At 43.0% G+C, this 19330-nt stretch overlaps 1 protein-coding gene across 1 annotated transcript; it reads left to right on the forward strand.

Moving 5' to 3' along the window:
- Window positions 1-1513: 1513 nt before the first annotated feature.
- smdt1b (single-pass membrane protein with aspartate-rich tail 1b) lies at window positions 1514-18970 on the forward strand. The gene is made up of 3 exons (XM_041177674.1): window positions 1514-1700; window positions 9814-9958; window positions 18073-18970. The coding sequence occupies exons 1-2, from the start codon at window positions 1539-1541 to the stop codon at window positions 9949-9951; spliced, it is 300 nt and encodes a 99-aa protein (XP_041033608.1). The 5' UTR covers window positions 1514-1538; the 3' UTR covers window positions 9952-9958; window positions 18073-18970.
- The last annotated feature ends 360 nt before the right edge of the window (window positions 18971-19330 follow it).

The following is a 19330-nucleotide window of genomic DNA, read 5'->3' on the forward strand; positions in this document are numbered from 1 at the left end:
TTGATGATCCTTCCAAGGTATCATCCCTCCTCACTGCTATAACTGATTCCTTGATCAATATTGTGACCCCTCTCCTCCTCCTCTATACCCTTCTCTATCCTGTCTGAATACCCTATAACCAGGAATGTTGAGCTGCCAATCCTGCCCTTTTAGCTAAGTCTCGGTCATAGCTATGATATCATACTCCCATGTGCCTATGTGTGCCCCCAGCTCGTCTTTCTTATTCTGCAGGCTCCTTGCATTAAAATATATTCCAGTTAGCCTTGCTAAACTCACTTCTTTCTCATCTAGCTTATGTTTCTTCTGCCTTCCAGACTTACTAACGTTTTAACTTCTAATTCCATCTCAGCTTCTCTCCCCTCTGAACTATTTTTCAGGATCCCATCCCCCTACCAATTTAGTTTAAATCTGCCCCATGATTTTGTATATCTCTATGAAATCTTATCTCAATCTTCTCTTCTCCAAGGAAAACAGTCCCAACCTCACCAATCTATCTATGTAACTGAAGTTTCTCATACTTGGAACCAGTTTCGTGAATCTTTTCTGTACTCTAATACCTTCACATCTTTCCTAATATGTGGCACCTTAGTTGAGGTTGAACCATTGTTCTGTACAAGTTCAACATAACCACCTTGCTTTTGTACTCTATGCCCCTATTAATAAAGTCTAAGATGCTCTATGCTTTATTAGCCACTTTCTCAACTTGTCCTGTCACCTTCAATGGCTTCTGCACATATACACCCAGGACCCTGTGCTCTTGTACTCTCTTTAGAACTGTACCCTTTATTTTATATTGTCCCTCCATGTTCTTCCTACTTCACACTTATCCCATTTATCCCAACTCTGTTTCCTGTTAGTTTGCCAATCCTCTTCCCATGTTAATATATCACCCCCAACACCATAAGCCCTTATCTTTTCCAGTAACTTTTATGTGAAACCTATTGAATGCCTTTTGGAAATCCGAATACACTACATCTACTGATTCCCCTTTATCCACCCAGCTTGTTACATCCTCAGAGAACCCTAATAAATTTTTCAAACATAATTTCCCTTTCAACTAAATCATGTCCACTCTGCCTGATTGTATGATGATTTTAGAAGGAGGTTGTGAAACCCTTGACTCCGGTTTCCAGGTTCCCTTGACAGACTGTTACCTTGGTCCCACAGATCATATAAAATGGTACACTACGCGAGGCCATTCAGTCCCTCCTGTGCAATCTACCCTGACATGGGAGCAGGAGACCATTCAGCCCCTCGAGCCTGTTCTACCATTCAATCAGGCCATGTCTTAGCTCCATCCACCCACCTTATCTAACAAAAAAAGTCTATCAATCAATATGAAAGGCACCACCCAAGCCGTTCAATACAGTTGGGTTTGAAGACTCTGCATGTTACTTGGTAAATTGCTATCGGAAATGTTGATGATGGGACCATGGTAACGGGTTGCCATGGCTTTTGGGCGGCCGGGGTCAAAGGTCGTGCGGCTTCTTTTAACTATCTGTGACGTCAACAGCCAGCGATCTTCCAACCTCATAAATATGGCGGCGGTCGGGTGGCGTGTGTTTGGGCTCGGACGATCCCTGAGCACTGAGGTAACCCGGGGCCTTCTGAATCCCCGAACTAAAGCTGGGATTCAACTCAACTCTTTCAGAAACGTGGTGATGACAAAATCGGGAGCCATTTTACCCAGACCTGTCAAGGTGAGGGGAGCGGTGTGTCCGGAAGACGGTTGGGGCGGGGGCGGGGGGCGTGGGGAGTAGGGGGGGTGGGAACCGGTTTGATTGAAAGCGTGCCCAGGCCAATCAGCGTGCAGGAAGCCCTGATTGACGTCCGAGTTGGCCACTGACGCATGGGGATTTGCCGGTAGGCGTTAGGCGTCAAGTGGGCTCAGCGGTTCGGAATGACAGATGGAAATGTTGGTGCCAGGCAAATGGAGATGGGCAGGGAAGAAGCGAACAAACGATGGGTGCGGGTGCGGGGGGTCGTGAGAAATGAGAAAAGGAGAATCATCACCGACCAGCTGCTTTCAGCAAAATGGGGTTTTAACTTCTGATCTGTAATTATTGATCTCAATGTTGCTCGATAATCTGTCACCCTGGATGAGTAAAGAGGGTAATGGAAACGGAAGAAAAAAGCATACACAATGAAGGACATGATGACCAAAGGGAATACAAAGAGCTTAGGAAAGAAGTTGAAAAAACATTAGTAAGGAAAAGAACTATGAAATGATCAAAGAATGCTGCAGTAAATGAAGTATTCGGGCACACGGAATGATTGATTATGGAAGGAGACCATTCAACCCATTGTGTTTATGCCGGCTCTCTGCAAGAGTACCTCATCCAGTCTCACTCCTCTGCCCTTTCCCCATACTCCTTCGTCTTGTTTCTCATCAAATAATTTTTCAGTTCCCTTTTGAAAGCCATGATTGAATCTGCCTTATACTGTCAGGCAGTGCATTCCAGATCCTAAGCATTTACTGTGTATAAATAAAGTTTTTCTTCATGGCCATTGGTTCTTTCCCCATTCGCTTTATATCAGTGACCTTTGAAAAGCAGGGCAGTTATGTTGGTTAGAGCAACATTTGGAGATTACTCTCCACTGTTCTGGTCTCAATTTTACAACCATCTTCTGCTGCATCAATGACCTTCCTTCCATCAGAAGTGGGGATGTTCGCTGATGATTGCACAATTTGTGACTCCTCCGATATTGAATCAGTCCATGTCGAAATGCAGCAACACCTGGACAACATCCAGGCTTGGGCTGACAAGTGGCAAGTAACATTCGTGCCAGGCAATGACCATCTCCAACAAGAGAGAATCTAATCTGCCCATTGTCGTTCAATGGCATTACCATCACCGAATCCCCCACTATCAACATCCTGTGGGTTACCATTTGACCAGAAACTGAATTGGACTAGCCGTATAAATACTATGGCTACAAGAGCAGATCAGAGACCAGGAACCATGTAACGAGTAACTCACTTCCTGACTCCCCAAAGCCTGTCCACCAACTACAAGGCACAAGTCAGGAGAGTGATGGAATACTCCCCACTTGCCTGGATGAGTGCAGCTTTCAGAACACTCAATAAACCTGAAACCGTCCAGGACAAAGCAGCCTGCTTGATTGGCACCCCATCCACAAACATTCACTCTTTTCATTGCCGATGCACAGTAGTAGCAGTGTGTACCATCTACAAGATGCACTGCAGGAATTCACCAAAGCTCCTTAGACAGCACCTTCCAAACGCATGACCACTACCATCTAGAAGGACAAGGGCAGCACCACTGCCTGGAAGTTCCCCTCCAAGTCACTCGCCATCCTGACTTGGAAACCTATTGTGTTCCTTCACTGTCGCTGGGACAAAATCCTGGAACCCCCTTCCTAACAGCACTGTGGGTGTACCCATCTGGTTCTGTAATGCACTTTAGGGAAGGAAATCTGCTGTCCTTACCCCGGTCTAGCCTGCATGTGACTCCAGACCCACAGCAATGTGGTTGACTCTTAAATGCTCTCTGAATGAGGGCAATCAGGGATGGGCAATAAATGCTGGCCTACCCAGTGACGCTCACATCTCATGAATGAGTAAAAGAAAGGGCTGTAGAGGCACTGGAGAAAGAGCACTAAAAATTGGCAACGTTGATACCAGCACTGAGAGGTTATAACTATCAGGAAAGACAACAGGTTGAGACTGCTTTTTCTAGAGGAGAAGGCTGAGGGTTGACTTAATAAAAGTCTTTAAAAAATGAAGGAGTTTGATAGGATAAACATAGACCAGATGCTTCCAGTTGCAGGGGAGTCCGGAACTATGGGCCATAAATATGAAATAGTCACTAATAAATCCAATAGGAAATTCAGGAGAAACATCTTTACCCTGAGAAAGATGAAAATGTGCATCTTGCTACCACAGGGAGTGGTTGTGGCAATTAGCATAGCTACATTTAAGAGGAAGCTAGATAAATACATGAGGGAGAATGGAATAGAAGGAAGTGTTGATGGGTTAGATGAAGAAAGTGGGAGAAGGTTTATGTGGAACATAAACACTGGCATAGACCAATGGGGCAAATGGCTTCATTCTGCTGTAAATTCTCTTGTGTATGTGTGGTAAACAGGATGGAAATTCTTTTTGATCCATGCACTGTTTATCAACATCAGGTTTTATTTTTAAACAAATCCCCATAATAGTCTTTCTTTCCGCTCATATCATCCTCTTTAGTTCACAGAATCTTTAACGCTACCAGGAGGCCATTTAGTCCTTTCAGGCTGTGCTGCTTCTCTGAGAGAATGATTCAGTTAGTCCTATTCCCCTTCTTTTTCCCCATAGCTCTACAAAATTTTCCCCACAATATGTTTATTCAAGTGTTTTTTGTAAGTTCCTATTGAATCTGTTTCCACCACCCTTTCAGGCAGAGCATTCCAGATCATTGCAACTCAAGAGTAAAAACATTTCTCCTCATCTGTCTGGTTTTTCTGCCAGTTACCTATATCTTAAATCTGTGTCAACTGGTCACTGACTCTCCTGCCAGTGGAAACAGTTTCTCCTTATTTACTCCTATCAAACCCTTGAATAATTTTTGGACACCTCCATCGAATCTTCCCTTTACCTTCTCCTAAGGTGAGCAATTGCAGCTTCACCTGTCTCACTGCTTAACTGAAGTCCCTTATCCCTGATACCATTCCAGTAGATCTCCTCTGCACCCTCTCCAAAGCTCTGACATCGTTACTAAAAGGTGGTCCCCAGAATTGTACTGCAGTCAATACTACTGACCATAAGACGTAGGAGCAGAAGTAGGTCATTCAGCCCATCAAGTCTGCTCTGCCATTCATTGAGATCATGGCTGATCTGATAATCCTCAACTCCACTTTCTTGCCTTTTCCCCATAACCCTTGATTCCCTTACTGATTAAAAACCTGGCTATCTCAGCCTTGAATATACTTAGCAACCCAGCCTCCACAGCCCTCTGTGGTAAATAATTCCACAGATTGACTGCACTCAGAGAAGAAATTCCTCCTCATCTGTTTTAAATGGGTGATCCCTTACTCTGAGATTATGCCTTCTGGTCCTAGACTCTCCCAAAAGGGGAAACAACCTCTCAGCATCTACCCTGTCAAGCCCCTTAAGAATCTTATATGTTTCAATAAGGTCGCCTCTCATTCTTCTAAATTCCAATGAGTTGTGGCCCAACCTACTCAACTCTCCTCATAAAAAAATCCTTCCATACCCGAGATCAATCTAATGAACCATCTGTGGACTGCCTCCAATGCCAATATATCTTTCCTTGGAATAAGGGGACCAAAATTGTTCACAATATTCTAGGCATTGCCTAACTACTGCCTTGTATAGTCTTAGCAAGACTTCCCTATTTTTATACTCCATTCCCTTTGAAATAAAGGCCAACATTCCATTTGCCTCCCCGATTACCTGTTGAATTTGTATGTTAGCTTTTTGGGATTCATGCACAAGGACTCCCAAATCTCTCTGTTCTGCAGACTTTTGCAGTCTTTCTCCATTTAAATAATATTCAGCTCCTCTATTCTTCCTGCCAAAATGCATAAACCCACATTTTCCCACATTATATTCCAACTGCCAAGTTTTTGCCCATTCATATCCCCGTGTAGACACCTTGTCTCATCCTCACCACTTGCCTTCCCACCTATTTTTGTGTCATCCGCAAACTTGGCAATACTACTTTCACTTCCCTCATTTAAGACAATGGATAGACCATTTTTTCTCTTCATCTTTCAGAATATCATCTACTCCGTCTTCCTCATTTCTTTGTTTCTGTCTGTCTCTCTTGTGTGGTTTTCACACACGTCTCTTGCCCTTTGTTATGTCTTTCTGTTTCATTCTTTTTCTCCCTCTTTCTGCTTTGCACAGAGGCAGCTGGTACACCTTTAAATTAATCTGTATTATCTTGTAATCCAGTTAAACGGCTTATTCCTTTTTTCTAGAGAGTCAGTAGGACAAAGGTAAGCAATTAAATCATTTCGGCCTGTACTGTCTCAGTAATATCAATTTAGAAGCACTGGAGAGGAGGGAGCAGGAGAGGTTATGTTGGTGGTTTGTGGCGCTGCAGAGTCAGTTAGAGGCAGGGGGAACAGCGGAGCCTGAGTCTCGGCAGGGTTCAACAGGCCTAGGGGGTGTGGAGCAGTGCAGCCTGAGTCTCTCCAGGGATTGGTAGGGATGGGGGCAGTTTTGGGGTGGGGTGGGGGAAAGAGAGAGAGCTGTGAAGCCTGAGCCTGATGCAGGAGTCGTCTTATATCTGAAAGACTTGAAAATAGTGGCTGCAGAGGATGTAAATGAAGATGTGTCAAAACTGGGAATTCCCAAAGTTAATGAGGTAGATTCTGCACTGTGTAAGTTATTAATTTGTCAAGGCAAAGGAGAATTAAATGTTTAAACTTGTGCGTGGGAGAGAGCGTATAAAGGTTGACTTCTAATCTCCAGCAAAAAAACAAAATTACAGAATTCTTTGCATTAAAAAAGCTCAAATCATGAACATTTTTTTCTTTATTCAGTGAGATGTTAGTGTAATTAGCTTTAAAATGCAAGATGCAATACTTACTTGTCCATTGCAAAAAAATGAAAAAAAAACTCAGAAGGTGCAAGAAACTTATTAAACAATGCAATATCAGCATATTGAGAATCGAACATGCAATTAATGTGAAAAGAGTTATTCATCAACCAAAGTACTCTTAGGAAATAGATTAGAACAACCTTGTTCAGATGAATTAATATTCTAAAACTAATTTGACCTGGCTGCTAATTCAGACTGGTATATTTTGTCTTTATAATAAAAGTTCTTCATAAGTCAGATGCAGATTTTTGCCAAATAGGATAAGACTGACACATTAAGGAATATGTTTTGACACAGCACAACTGGCTACCCAGGAAGGAAGTGGCAGAGCCCGAATCTCAGCTACATTATAATGAATGGTGTCGGTTTTCAGTGGTGGTGGCCTGGCCATGAAGGGGCCTGTGGGGTCCAGGGCGGTTTGGTACTTCTGTAAGTAAGGCTGTTGGAAAGATCAGGCTGCCAATGTAAGATGGTCATGCAAGACCGCTGCTGATACCCATCAGCGCATATGAACTTAAAACCAATTATGTCATTTCCGGGAGACACAGTGCCACTTGGATCTTATTTGGATCCTGAAGCCGTTTAAACAGTTTCTGAGCCCCAGAAGTTTCCAGGGATCAGGATGGGGAGAGAGGGGGAGGCTTCTGATCCACCTGGTGAAGGCCGCAATTCTGGATTACAGCCTCCATATCCCACGTTTTCAGCCCTGGGGGCTTCTTTCTAGTGACAGGCCCAGGTTAAGGGGAAGAGGCTGTGGAGCAGAAGATTCAGAAACAGTGGGAGGCTGCACCCTAACCACCTGCCCACTGTGGGGCTTAGAAACTGGGTGAACTACTTCAGGATGCAAACAAGATCCAGCCAGAAGTCCCGGAGCTGCAAACGCGAGATATAGATAGATTTTAATTGGGACTTAAGATGATAGGACAGCTGTGAAAGCCTGTATTCATTCTACTTCTCATTCCTTTGTGCTGATACAGGCAATAGGAAATTTGTATTACATTGAGTTACGGAAACTGATTCTTTGAACATCTGCATTATTAAAGCTACATTCAAGCTACACAATCAAGACATGCAGAATTTAATACATAAGAGAACTCATATAACTCAATCAGGGTTTTAAGATTAACTGTGGCAGGTTTCTTTTAATGCATTAATATAAAATCAAACTGATTCCTGTAGCTTTTTTTTCATTTATTCTTTCATGAGAAGTGTGCGTTGAAAACAAGGCCAGCATTTGTTGTGTATCCCTAGTTGCCTTTAAACTGAGTGGTTTGCTAGGCCATTTCAGAGTCAACCACATTGCTGTGGGTTTGGAGTCACAGACCCAGCAGGATGGCAGGTTTCCTTCCCTAAAGGACATTAGTGAACCAGATGGGTTTTTTTTATGACAATTGATGATAGTTTTATGGTCACTGTTACTGAGACTAGCTTTATATTCCAGATTTCTTAATTGAATTTAAATTTTTAAATTTCACCAGCTGTCATGGTGGGATTTGAGCCCATGCTCCCAGACTGTTAGCCTGGACCTCTGGATTACTGGTCCAGTGACATTGCCACTGCTCCACTGTCTCCCGGTGAATGTATCTATATTAGATTAAAATAAAGTAAAACAAATTCTAGACACCCCAAAACTACCAACATATTATTACTCTTTGGTTTTTGTCAGCGCCAGGGGTTATGTTAATTTTCTCATTTTGGGATGCGGGCTTCGCTAGTAAGGCCAGCCTTTGAAGCCCATCCCTAATTTCCCTTGAGAAGGTGGTGGTTAGTTAAAATGGGGTCACAATGGAAAATAATTTGTCAAGCGCTGCCCTAATCCTTTTCATTTGCATAATCCAGCAAGGTTATGTTCTGTAGTTACTATGGACTTCATCCTGTGTTACATACATTAACTACATTGAATACTGAAATGCTGAGGTCACTTTGGTAATATGATATGAGTGCATTGGTCAACCGTATTGACACTAATAGAAAACAAAAACAGAATTACCTGGAAAAACTCAGCAGGTCTGGCAGCATCGGCGGAGAAGAAAAGAGTTGACGTTTCGAGTCCTCATGACCCTTCGACAGAACTTGCGTTCGAGTCCAAGAAAGAGTTGAAATATAAGCCCACTAATAGAAGCTAACCAAAGGGAAAACTAGAGGATTGATAATTGGGGGGGGAATCAGAACCCACCCCAGTTCTGTCCACATGTGCTTTTTGTAGCAGATTCAGATTTATTTCCCTCACTAACATACTAATGGTGCACACACATTCACTCCAAATGTTCTCTGACAGAATATCAGAGCCTCCACTCTGAGTGTTGGTCAATACTCTCCACAGTAGTCAGTGACACCACCCTTCCTAGTATGGCTGGAGGAGAAATGTCCAAGAAGGTGACTGAGTAAAGACTTGTTTGCATGGATTTACTTTATAACAAAAAAATGTTTGTAATAATTGTCCCCATAGCCTTTCTAACTGGCGCTGCTGGTAATCTCATGAGAAGTTATTCAAAGTGAATGCCTGGACCAGCTTTCTCATTGAAAGAGAAGGGAAACTGAGTCAGAGAACTTGACGAGCAAAAGTATGAGCAGCGTACCAAGAGAGTGAAGGGAAAAGTAATAGAGGAGCCAGGCAGGATTAGAGAGTGAAAGACATAGAGAGACAGTAAAGGAGGAGGTTTTATATTTTTTTTAAAAAAGAACCATAGAAGTTTACACTGTTGTAATGCGGCAGATTATTTGTGCACAACAAGTGCCCACAAATAGCAACGTGATAATCACCAGATAATGTGATTTAGTGATGTTGGCTGAGGGATGTCAAGAAACCAGGACCCAGAGAGAACTCCCTTGTTCCTCTGCCAAATAGGGCCAAGGGACCTTTACATCCACCAGAGGGAGCAGACAGGGCCTCTTTGTAGTGTCCCATCTGAAAGATAGCACCTCTGACAGTACATCGCACCTACGGTACTACACTGGAGTGTCAGTCTAGATTCTGGGCTCTTGTTTCTGGGGTTGGACTGAACCCACAACCTTCTGGCTCAGTGGTTAAATTGCTAGCCACTGAGCCACCGCTGACACCTCCTTGTTTCTGCTTGAAGGTGAGGTCAGGCTCAGCTGTCAAATAGGCAATTAACATTATCTTAGCATGCCTGTGACATACCATCATAATGAAACTGCACCGAGTTGACACCTGTAGAGTTGGGGGGGGGGAAACCATACAAGGATATGTTTTAAACTTTTGTTTTCTCCTCCACAGACTTCCTTTGGTCTCATGAAAGTCTTTGTTGTTGTCGTCCCATTTCTCTACATGGGCACTCAGATCAGCAAGAGCTTCGCCTCATTACTGGAGGAACATGACATCTTTGTCCCAGTCGATGACGATGATGATGATTAACTGATGGGTATAGAAATGTTTCCATAAATTTCCTTTTGGTGACATCACAAACCGTTGGAGCTTTTTCATTAGACAGATGTGAGATGTACAACTCCACCTTTAACTGGGTGGTGGAAATCGGTGGCCTGATGTCAGACTGGCCCAGAGACAGTGGGTGTCTGTTTTTATAATTGGCTTTAGGATGCTTTTCTATATTCATGGTCCACTCAGGGGCCAGTACTAAAGTTTGCTGATTGCAACTGATGACAAGAAACTGTAACTCGTGTCCTGAGTGCTGATCACAATCTGGCAATCTTGACTGTAAACTGAACAACAGATAGGGGAAAGGAGGGGAGGGTTCAGCCAGTTGGAGGCCAGCATGATCTAAGACAATGCTTCCCAAACTCTTCCCCACTGTGACCCCATTTCGAGGCTTGAAAATTGCCGTGACACTTCACTGAAACCTGTGAGGTGGGTGGGATGGTGTTGGGTGCTTTGAGGCAGGGTGGGTAGGATGTGTTTACGGTTTAGGAATTTTTTAAAAAACCTACCTTTTCACTAGCTTTTTTGGAGCAGGTATAAGGCCTCAAAGATCAGTCAGTTAGGCCATGCCCACCTTAAAATAAAGGGGCCTCACAGCTGTTAAAACTTGGTAGCTCCACAGCAACCTTCCGACTGGAAGGTTGTGACCCATAGTTTGGGAATCTCTGATCTAGGATCTGTACTCTAGCATTACACTGTGCCTTCAGGAAGGGATGGGGAGGATGTGTGGAATAGTTTCAGAATAGATCTAGCAACTCAAATCTGGGCACCCACGCAGCCCTGTAGGTCATCATCAGCAGCAGAATTGTATTCGATCATAATTTGTAACTTCATGGCCTGGCATACCTATCAGACTTCCATCGCTATCAAACCAGGAGACCAACCCTGGTTCAAGGAGGAGTGTAGAAAAGAGTGCTAGGAGCAGCATCAGATACATGAAAATGAGGAGCTAATCTGGTGAAGCTACATCACAGGACCTCATGCATGCTAAACAGTAAGTGCTAGACAGAGCTAAGCAATCACATAGCCAATGGGTCACTGCCACTTCAGTCATGGGTGATGAAAATTAAATAGCTAACTGGTGGATGAGGCTCTGTGAGCACTCCCATCCTCAGTGATGGTGGAGCCCAATATGAGAGTGCAATAGACAAGGCTGAAGCATTTGCAATCCTTTTCAGCCAGAAGTGCTGAGTGTATGATCCATGTCACCATTCTAAGATCCCACTATCAGAGGAGCTAGTCTTCAGCCAATTTATCTCACTCTATGATACCAAGACACAGCTGGGTACAGCAAAGGCTATGCTTCCCCAACAACATCCTGGCAGTAGTACCGAAGGCTTGTGCTCCAGAATTAGCCATATCTCTAGTCAAGCTATTCAAGTACAGCTACAATATTGGCATCTACCCAACAATATGGAAAGTAGCCCAAGTATGTCCTGCCCACAAAAAGCAGGACAAATCCAATCTGGCCAGTTACCTCCCCATCAATGAACTCTAAATCATCAGCAAAATAATGGAAGGTGTCGTTGACAGTGCTATCAAGCAGCACTAACACAGTAATAACCTGCTCACTGATTCTTGGTTTGGGTTCTGCCAGCACCACTCGGTTCCAGAACTCATTACAGACTTGGTACAAACATGGACAAAAAAGCTGAACTCGAGAGGTGAGTTGACAGTGACTACACTTCACATTGAGGCAGCATTTGACAGTGTGGCATCAAGGACCCCCAGTAATATTGAAACCAATGGGAATCAGGTGAACTCTTCTGGAAAACGAGCTAGGTCATATCTAGCGCCAAGGAAAATGGTTATGGTTTTTGGGAACCAAAAATCATTTTTAACCCCAGGTCAATTGTGCAGGAATTCCTCAGCTCAGAGTCCTGGGCCCAACAGTTTACTGCTGCTGCTTCATCAATGACCTTCCTTCCATCATAGCCAGAAGTAGAAATGTATTTCCTGAGATTATGATATTCAGTTGCATTCACAGCTCCTTCGACACTGAAGCTGTTTGCCTACATGCCATCGTTGTCATCATGCAGGACCTGGACAACATTCAGGATTGGGCTGATAAGTGGCAAGTGCCGTTCATGCCATAAGTGCCCAGCAATGACCATCTCCACCAAGAGAGAATCTAACCATTTACCCTTGACATTAAATGGCATTATCATGGCCAAATTCCCCATCTTCAACATCCTAAGGGTTACTATTGACCAGGAACTGAACAGGGGCAGCCATATAATTACTGTAGTTATAAAAGCAGGTCAGATGCTGGGAATTCTGTGGCAATTGACACACCTCTTGACTCCCCAAAGCTTTTCTGTCATTTACAGGCACAAGTCAAGAGTGTGATGGAATGTTCTCCACTTGTATGCACTGGAGTGCAGCTACAACAACACAAGCTCAGTAGGATACCTTGATTGGCACCTCATCCACTGCCTTAAACATTCACTCCCTCCACCATCAGTGCACTGTGGCTGCAGTGTGTGCCATCTACAGGATGCCTTGGCAAGTTGCAGCAGTGCTTCTTTGACAGCTCCTTCCAAATCCACAACCTCTGCCAGCTAGAAGGACGAGTGCTGCAGATGTATGGGAACAACACCACCTGCAAGTTCCTCTCCAAGCCCCGCATGATCTTGACTTGGATATATAACGCAGTTCCTCTACTGGCACTGAGAAAAATCCTGAAACTCCCTACTTTACCACATGGACTACAATGGTTTAAGAGGACAGGTCACCACTACCTCAAGGATATTGGGGAAGGGCAGTAAACATTGGCCTTCCAGTAATGCCCTTATCCCATGACCGAATTTAAAAAAAAACATGGTTTTGGTCAGCCACAGCCTTCAAGCACTTGTTCTCAGTGATATTGTTACTGTTACCACTACTCTAATACTATCCTGTGCTCTATTCCCTGACCAAGAGGACAAGTCAGTGACTTCCTCCCAGGCCATTGCCAATGTTGCTTTAAAAAACATACAATGTTCCAGCACGATTTGCGTGGTGTGTGGTGAAGGTGAATTTATCCTTAACTCTTGTCCCTACAGGACTAAAACCAATTAAGGCAACAGGACACTTGGATAGCAATTCCAGAAAGTTAGGGGGGGGACAATGGGCATAGTGATAATGTCACTGGACTAGTAACCCAGAGGCCCAGGCTAATGTTCTGGGGTTCCCAACACGACAACTGGTGGAATTTAAATTTGTTTAATAAAATCTGGAATTGAAAGCTGATTTCAGTAATGGTGACCATGAAACTATCATCGATTGTCGTTAAAAACCCCTCTGGTTCACTAATCTTCCTTTAGGGAAGGAAATCTGCCAACCTTACCTAGACTACATCCGACTTCAGATCCACAATAATGTGGTTGACTCTTAACTATACTGTGAAAAGCCCTATTGATCCACTCAGTTCAAAGGCAATTATGGATGGGTAACAAATGCTGACTTTGCCACTGACATTCACATCCCATCAAAGCATTAAAAAAAATTGGTAAGTAAAATTATGGTTAACAAACTTTAGGCTCTTTCAGCCCTTTCCAGTCGAGGTTTGGTTGCAGTTGACAGTCTTCCTCTGGTCTTTGTTCAGACCTCATGGAGAAGTTCTTTGTTCTTCAACACTTGGTTTCGCCTGGGTGGGTGGGGGGGGATCTTCTATTCTTTCTGTGTGTTTGAAGCATTGCAGATCTTAACTTTTAATCCTTTCTGGCCATCAGGCCGCCTTGTCTTTGGCTTGATGGTTGGCTCTGACCTTGTGATATCAGTTGTTGGCCTATTTTAATTGGAGCTTGGGGCGATAGCTGTGAAAGCCTCTATTCATTCTCATTATCATTCCTATGTGCTGACGCAGGCAATAGGAAATTTGGATGACATTGAGTTACATAAACTGATACTCTGAACATTTACATTGTTAAAGCTACATGATGAAGCCATGCATAATTTAATACATATATAACTCAACCAAGGTTTTAGTTGTGACTGATTTCCTTTAATACATTGGTTAAAGGAATCATCATAATTTTTAATCATCAGATTAAAAAAGTAAAGCTAGTTCTAACTAGTCCCAAAACTACCTATGATAGTCTTCATTCTCACAGCTCAGCGAGGACCACGGGCTCAGAGAGTAGGAGGCTGCGGACACAGATTACAACACTGGCACAATATCTTTATAATTAAAAAAAAAATTAGGGATGTTTAATTAACATACTTCAAAACTTTCTTTTTCATGCTAGCCTAGGGTTTGAAAAAGTGGTACGAGGCTAGAAGTCTAATATGATGAAGGGGTTTGATAGAGTTGATGTGGAGAAACTGGATGTCCAGAATAAGGGGGCTTACATGTGTGTTAAGGTTGTGGAACTTGCTGCTACATGGAGTAAGATAGCATTGCTGCATTTATGGGAATAGAATGATATGGAGAGCATGGAAACAGTAGTGGAGTGGGAAGAGATATTTGGAGTGGGAGGAGGCTTGTGTGGAATACAAAGAGTACCACAGAGCAGATGGCCTGTGCTGAGCTCTAGATTCTCTGTAATTTTACGTATGCAGCTGTAAACTGCTGCAGGATTCTGGCAGCAAAAATCAAACACCAAATTACTGACCCTGCAGCCTAATCAAAAAACTAAATGATGCAAATCCCATCAAGTAACAGTCCAAAGAATGATCACTCTCCTCCCTCCTGTTACACGATTTTCTCTTAAGCTAGCAACATTCCCTTCAGTTAATCCTTCTCCATTTTATTTAGAGTTATTCAAAGGTTGATTATTTCTCAGTGAATGTTTCAGTCCATCATGGACAGTTTGGGTTCCATCATCTAACACAGAGCCTTAGCACTGGGACCAGTGCCATCACCAAAGCTAACCCATCCCGTTACTTGCATTGATTTTCATTGGTTGGGTGAGTGAAGTTATCTGAAGCAATCACAACATATTTTTCATAAAACCCCATTCACCCTCAGGACCAACTCTACACTACTAGGAGAGTCAAGAAGCAAACAGTGACTCACTGTACTGTCCAGTGCAGAAACAAGTCCCAGAGCTCGGGGAAGTTGGACTTTTGTGTTTATTGATCATCAGGTAGTCTTTACTTGTGTTAATCTCCAAACCAAATTGCTGAGGAACCCAAACAGCGAGACTTTCTGTTTGTCAGATGGGGAATCCACTATTTCTCCCCAAAGGTACACAGTCCATTCACTCAAGTTCATAGAGCTCAGGTTGTTGGGGCTGATCCCCAGGTGAGCACTTGCTGAAGTTGAACCACCTAAGCCCACATGGCCTAGCTAGTACAGAGTTTGAAAGCTTTCTGATCCTTCTCCAGCCCGAACCATGCTTTCATTAGGAAGGCTTGTGGGGTCAGCCAAAAGAAAAATCCCAGTCCTCAATGAGCCAGTGTCACTGAAAAGGCTAGAATTTATTACCCCACCTACAGTTGCTGGCAACTATTTACTCAGTGGGACATCCTTTCCCCTCTAAGTCAATACCGTATGGGCTCAAGCCTCACTCCAGGGATCTGAGCATAAAACGCAGGCTGACTGAGTACAGTGCAGTACTGAAGGAGTGCTGCACAGTCTGAGGTGCCAACTTTTGGATAAAATGTTCAACTGAGGCCTGTCTGTGCTCTGTGGTGGATGCAAAAGATCCCATGGTCTATTTTGAAGAAGAGTTGGGGAGTTATCCTTCATGTCCTGGCTAATCTCTAAACCAACACCACTAAAAACAGATGATCTGGTTGTTATCACATTGGTGTTTGTGAGAGCTTGCTGTGTGCAAATTGGTTGCCATATTTCCAAATTACAACAGGGACAACGACTCCTTCAGACACCATGCCCTAAGAGGATGTTGATGACCATTGACTTGATTGCTAATTGGATTTTGGTGGTTTTGTCACTGCACTAACAAACCAGAGAACCTGTATGAGTAATGCAGCGAAGAGCTCAAATCCAACCATGGAAGTTCAGAATTTGTATTTGGTTTTTAAAAACTGGTATCAGTAAACACTGCTATATAAATCCATTAATATTTCTATAATTGCTATAATTACCCATTTCAACCCCTTCCCCCTACTCCACCCCCACTAGGGCTATCTGTCGCTTGCTCGTCCTGCTTTCTACCCTTAATGTCACCATTAGCACATTCCTTAGCTAATACCACCACCATCAAAACCCCTTTGTCCTTTTGTCTATGACATCTTTGGCAATCTCTCCTTTGCCTCCATCTATCACTGGCCCTCCATCCAGCTCTATCTGACCCATCCCCCTCAAACAGCTTCTTTAGTTCTGAAGAAGAGTCATACAGACTCGAAACGTTTACTGTATTCCTCTCCGCAGATGCTGTCAGACCTGCTGAGTTTTTCCAGCTGTTTTTGTTTCACATTTCCAGCATCCGCAGTATTTTGCTTTTATATTAAACCCATTAATATCCTGGTTCATTAATATCCTTTAGGGAAGGAAACCTATTGTCCTTACCCACTCTGGGATACGAAACCTACAGCATAGAAGTAGGTCATTTTGCATTTATGATCCATGTAAGTCTCCTCCCACCCCTTTTCATCTAACCTGCATAACCTCCTATTCCACTCTTCTTACTTAGGTCCATGATTATTCTTGGCAAAGTACTGCAGTAGTTTGCAAATGCCTTCTGTAATATGGCTGACCAGGAAACTCTCCTACTCTTAATGCCTGCTAGCAGGCATATTGGAAGGATTTACAGGCTGATAATCAGCCAGTTTGGCCATATTATGAATGCACTTTCTGTGGCAATCATATCCTGAAGTGGGACTTGAACTCAGAGCTTCTAGCCCAGAGGTAGAGACACTACCACTGTGCTACAAGAACTCCTACACAACAGTGACTACGCTTCAAAAACAATTTAATTGGGTGAAAACACATTAGGACATCCTGAGACCATTAGTATAGCTTTAAAAAAAAAAGCCAAGGTCTCGAAGTTTTTCATTTGCACTCACCAGGACAGACACAAGAGTGCAAAATTTCAAAGGGAGCAACAATTTATGCTGCATGAGAATAGGTTACTGACTGGTTGGCAAGTCATCTGATTGGTCGAGGTGTTGCCATGGAGAATGCACCAGGGAACTATTATCCCCAGTGCTTATTTCTTGTTGCGTTGTGAAGATGGTGGGTCTTCTAGTGGTTTTAGGTGCAAGTGTTTTGCTGAGCCACCTCAGACAGCAGACGATATTAGTATGGAGTGATGTCATATTAAAAGTAGCAACAGAGAATAACATTAAAAAAACAAACATATTTCCTACAGGGCTACAGTTGAAAAGCTGGAAAATGATATTATATCTTTTATAGAACTTTGGTTAGACCACACATGGAGTACTGTGCGCAGTTCTAGTCTCTATTATTAAAATGAATATAGAGACACTGGCGAAAGAGCAAAAAAGATTCACAAAGAAGATGCCAGAGGTTATAACTATCAAGAAAGGTTGAACAGGCTGCTTTCTCTCAAAGACTGAGAGATGACCCGATATGATAGTAATAGGGTAGAAGTGAAGAAAATGTTTCAACTTGGGGAATCCAAACTAGAGATGATAAATAAATCTAATAGAAAGTTCAGGAGAAATTTCTTAAAACCAAATAGAATGTGGAACAAAGAGTAGTTGCTGTGAATAGCGTAGATGTGTAAGGAGAGCAGAATAGGAGGTTATGCAGGTTAGATGAAAAGGGGTGGAGGAGACTTGTGGATCATAAATGCCAATTGACCTGCTTCTGTGCTGTAGGTTTTGTACTCCAGACTGGGTAAGGACAGCAGGTTTCCTTCCCTAAAGAATATTAGCAAACCAGGATATTAATGGATTTATATAGCAGTCTTTACTGATACCAGCTTTTTAAAACCAAATTCTGAACTTCCATGGTTGGATTTGAGCTCTTTGCTGTATAACTCATACAGGTTCTCTGGTTTGCTAGTGCAGTGACAAAACCACTATACTCCAAGTAGCAATCAAAAGTGTTCTGTGGCTTTGGCTGTTCAGGATTAATGTCTGCCACGGATGGTTGTAGTCCCATTGCCATGAATAAATTGGGAAGAGGTTAAAAGCTTTATAAACAGAACAAAAGAGTGAAATACTCTCTCCATTTTTATCTTTCAGGTTTCTGCTGTGTTTGTGAGCTGCTGTCATTGGATTGAAAACCATAGGAACTACTAACTGTACATATTCTAGTATCTGAAGCCCCCTCCTGCTCTCTCTGGCTATGAAAAGACATGAACACTGAAGGGGAAATGTGATCGATCAATGACCATGTTATGCATGTGTTGTACATAGTGTGTTGGAGGGAAAAAAGACAGTGTCCATTCTGATGGTTTATATGGGCTGCATCCAATTGAGAACATTTTTTCAACTTGGTTCCCTTTAGGACCAGAACGGTGATTCTTTTTTCTGCCTGTTCTGGAAAAACCTTTCCTCTCTGTTTTCCCAGAGAGACATTGATTCAAACGAGGGGCCTCGAATACTTATGGTTGTCTGATAATTTTTCCAAACTCTGATTCTCTCTCTACCCCTCCTCACACTTCCCACTTGAGAGAGAATAAATCATCAGGCTGGAACGTGACCTGTGTAAATGGCTTATCACACAGAGCCCTACTTTACCATTGCCTCAAGGAGGTGGTAGAGTTGCAGTGGGATATTGGTGTTTGTGCTTTTCTCAGCCAATATAGTCCCTGGCTTTTAAAGCAGGCGTGTTGGTGGGCGTGTTGGTGCAGGAGCAATTTACCCGCGATGCATTTCCAATGGTGGTGTGTGTGGAATGGATACTGTCTTGACTCCAGTGATTGTTCACGTTTGTATCTTAATATGAGCTTGCTTTCAGTTTCTTTTAAGGCTCCATGTTTTGTTTAATTGGTGCAGGGTTAAATGCTTTTGTTAAGTGATCTCTTTGGTCAAAAGATACGCTTAGCATGTTGTCTGAATGGGGCTGTGTTGTCCGAGGAGCTAGAATCATTTATGGCAGTGTCTTGTCATGCACAGCAATAAATCCAGCCAAAACCAACTTCATCCCTCATGTCTTTCTGCTATATTACTGCAACAGCTGTGATATTGGCTCTTCTGTGCAACTTGGACAATATAGAATTGCAGATTTATACATAGCCTATTTCTGTACTGTATATATCCTATTTGGTCTAACCAGTCCATGCTGGCATTTATCCTCCACTTGAGCCTCCTCTCCTCCCAACCTTCCACAACTAAATCTATCAGCATAACCCTCTATTCCCTGCTACCATATCACTTTTGCAGCCTCCCCTTAAATCCAGGCTTCCCAGAAGATGCAATCTGGGTCGCAAGCTCTGAGGCAGCGATGGCTGACGTGGAGCTGTGACTGAGTGTTGGCTGCGAGGCACTTTTTAAATCT

The sequence above is a fragment of the Carcharodon carcharias genome, chromosome 31, assembly GCF_017639515.1.
Source record: "Carcharodon carcharias isolate sCarCar2 chromosome 31, sCarCar2.pri, whole genome shotgun sequence".
Taxonomy (NCBI): domain Eukaryota; kingdom Metazoa; phylum Chordata; class Chondrichthyes; order Lamniformes; family Lamnidae; genus Carcharodon; species Carcharodon carcharias.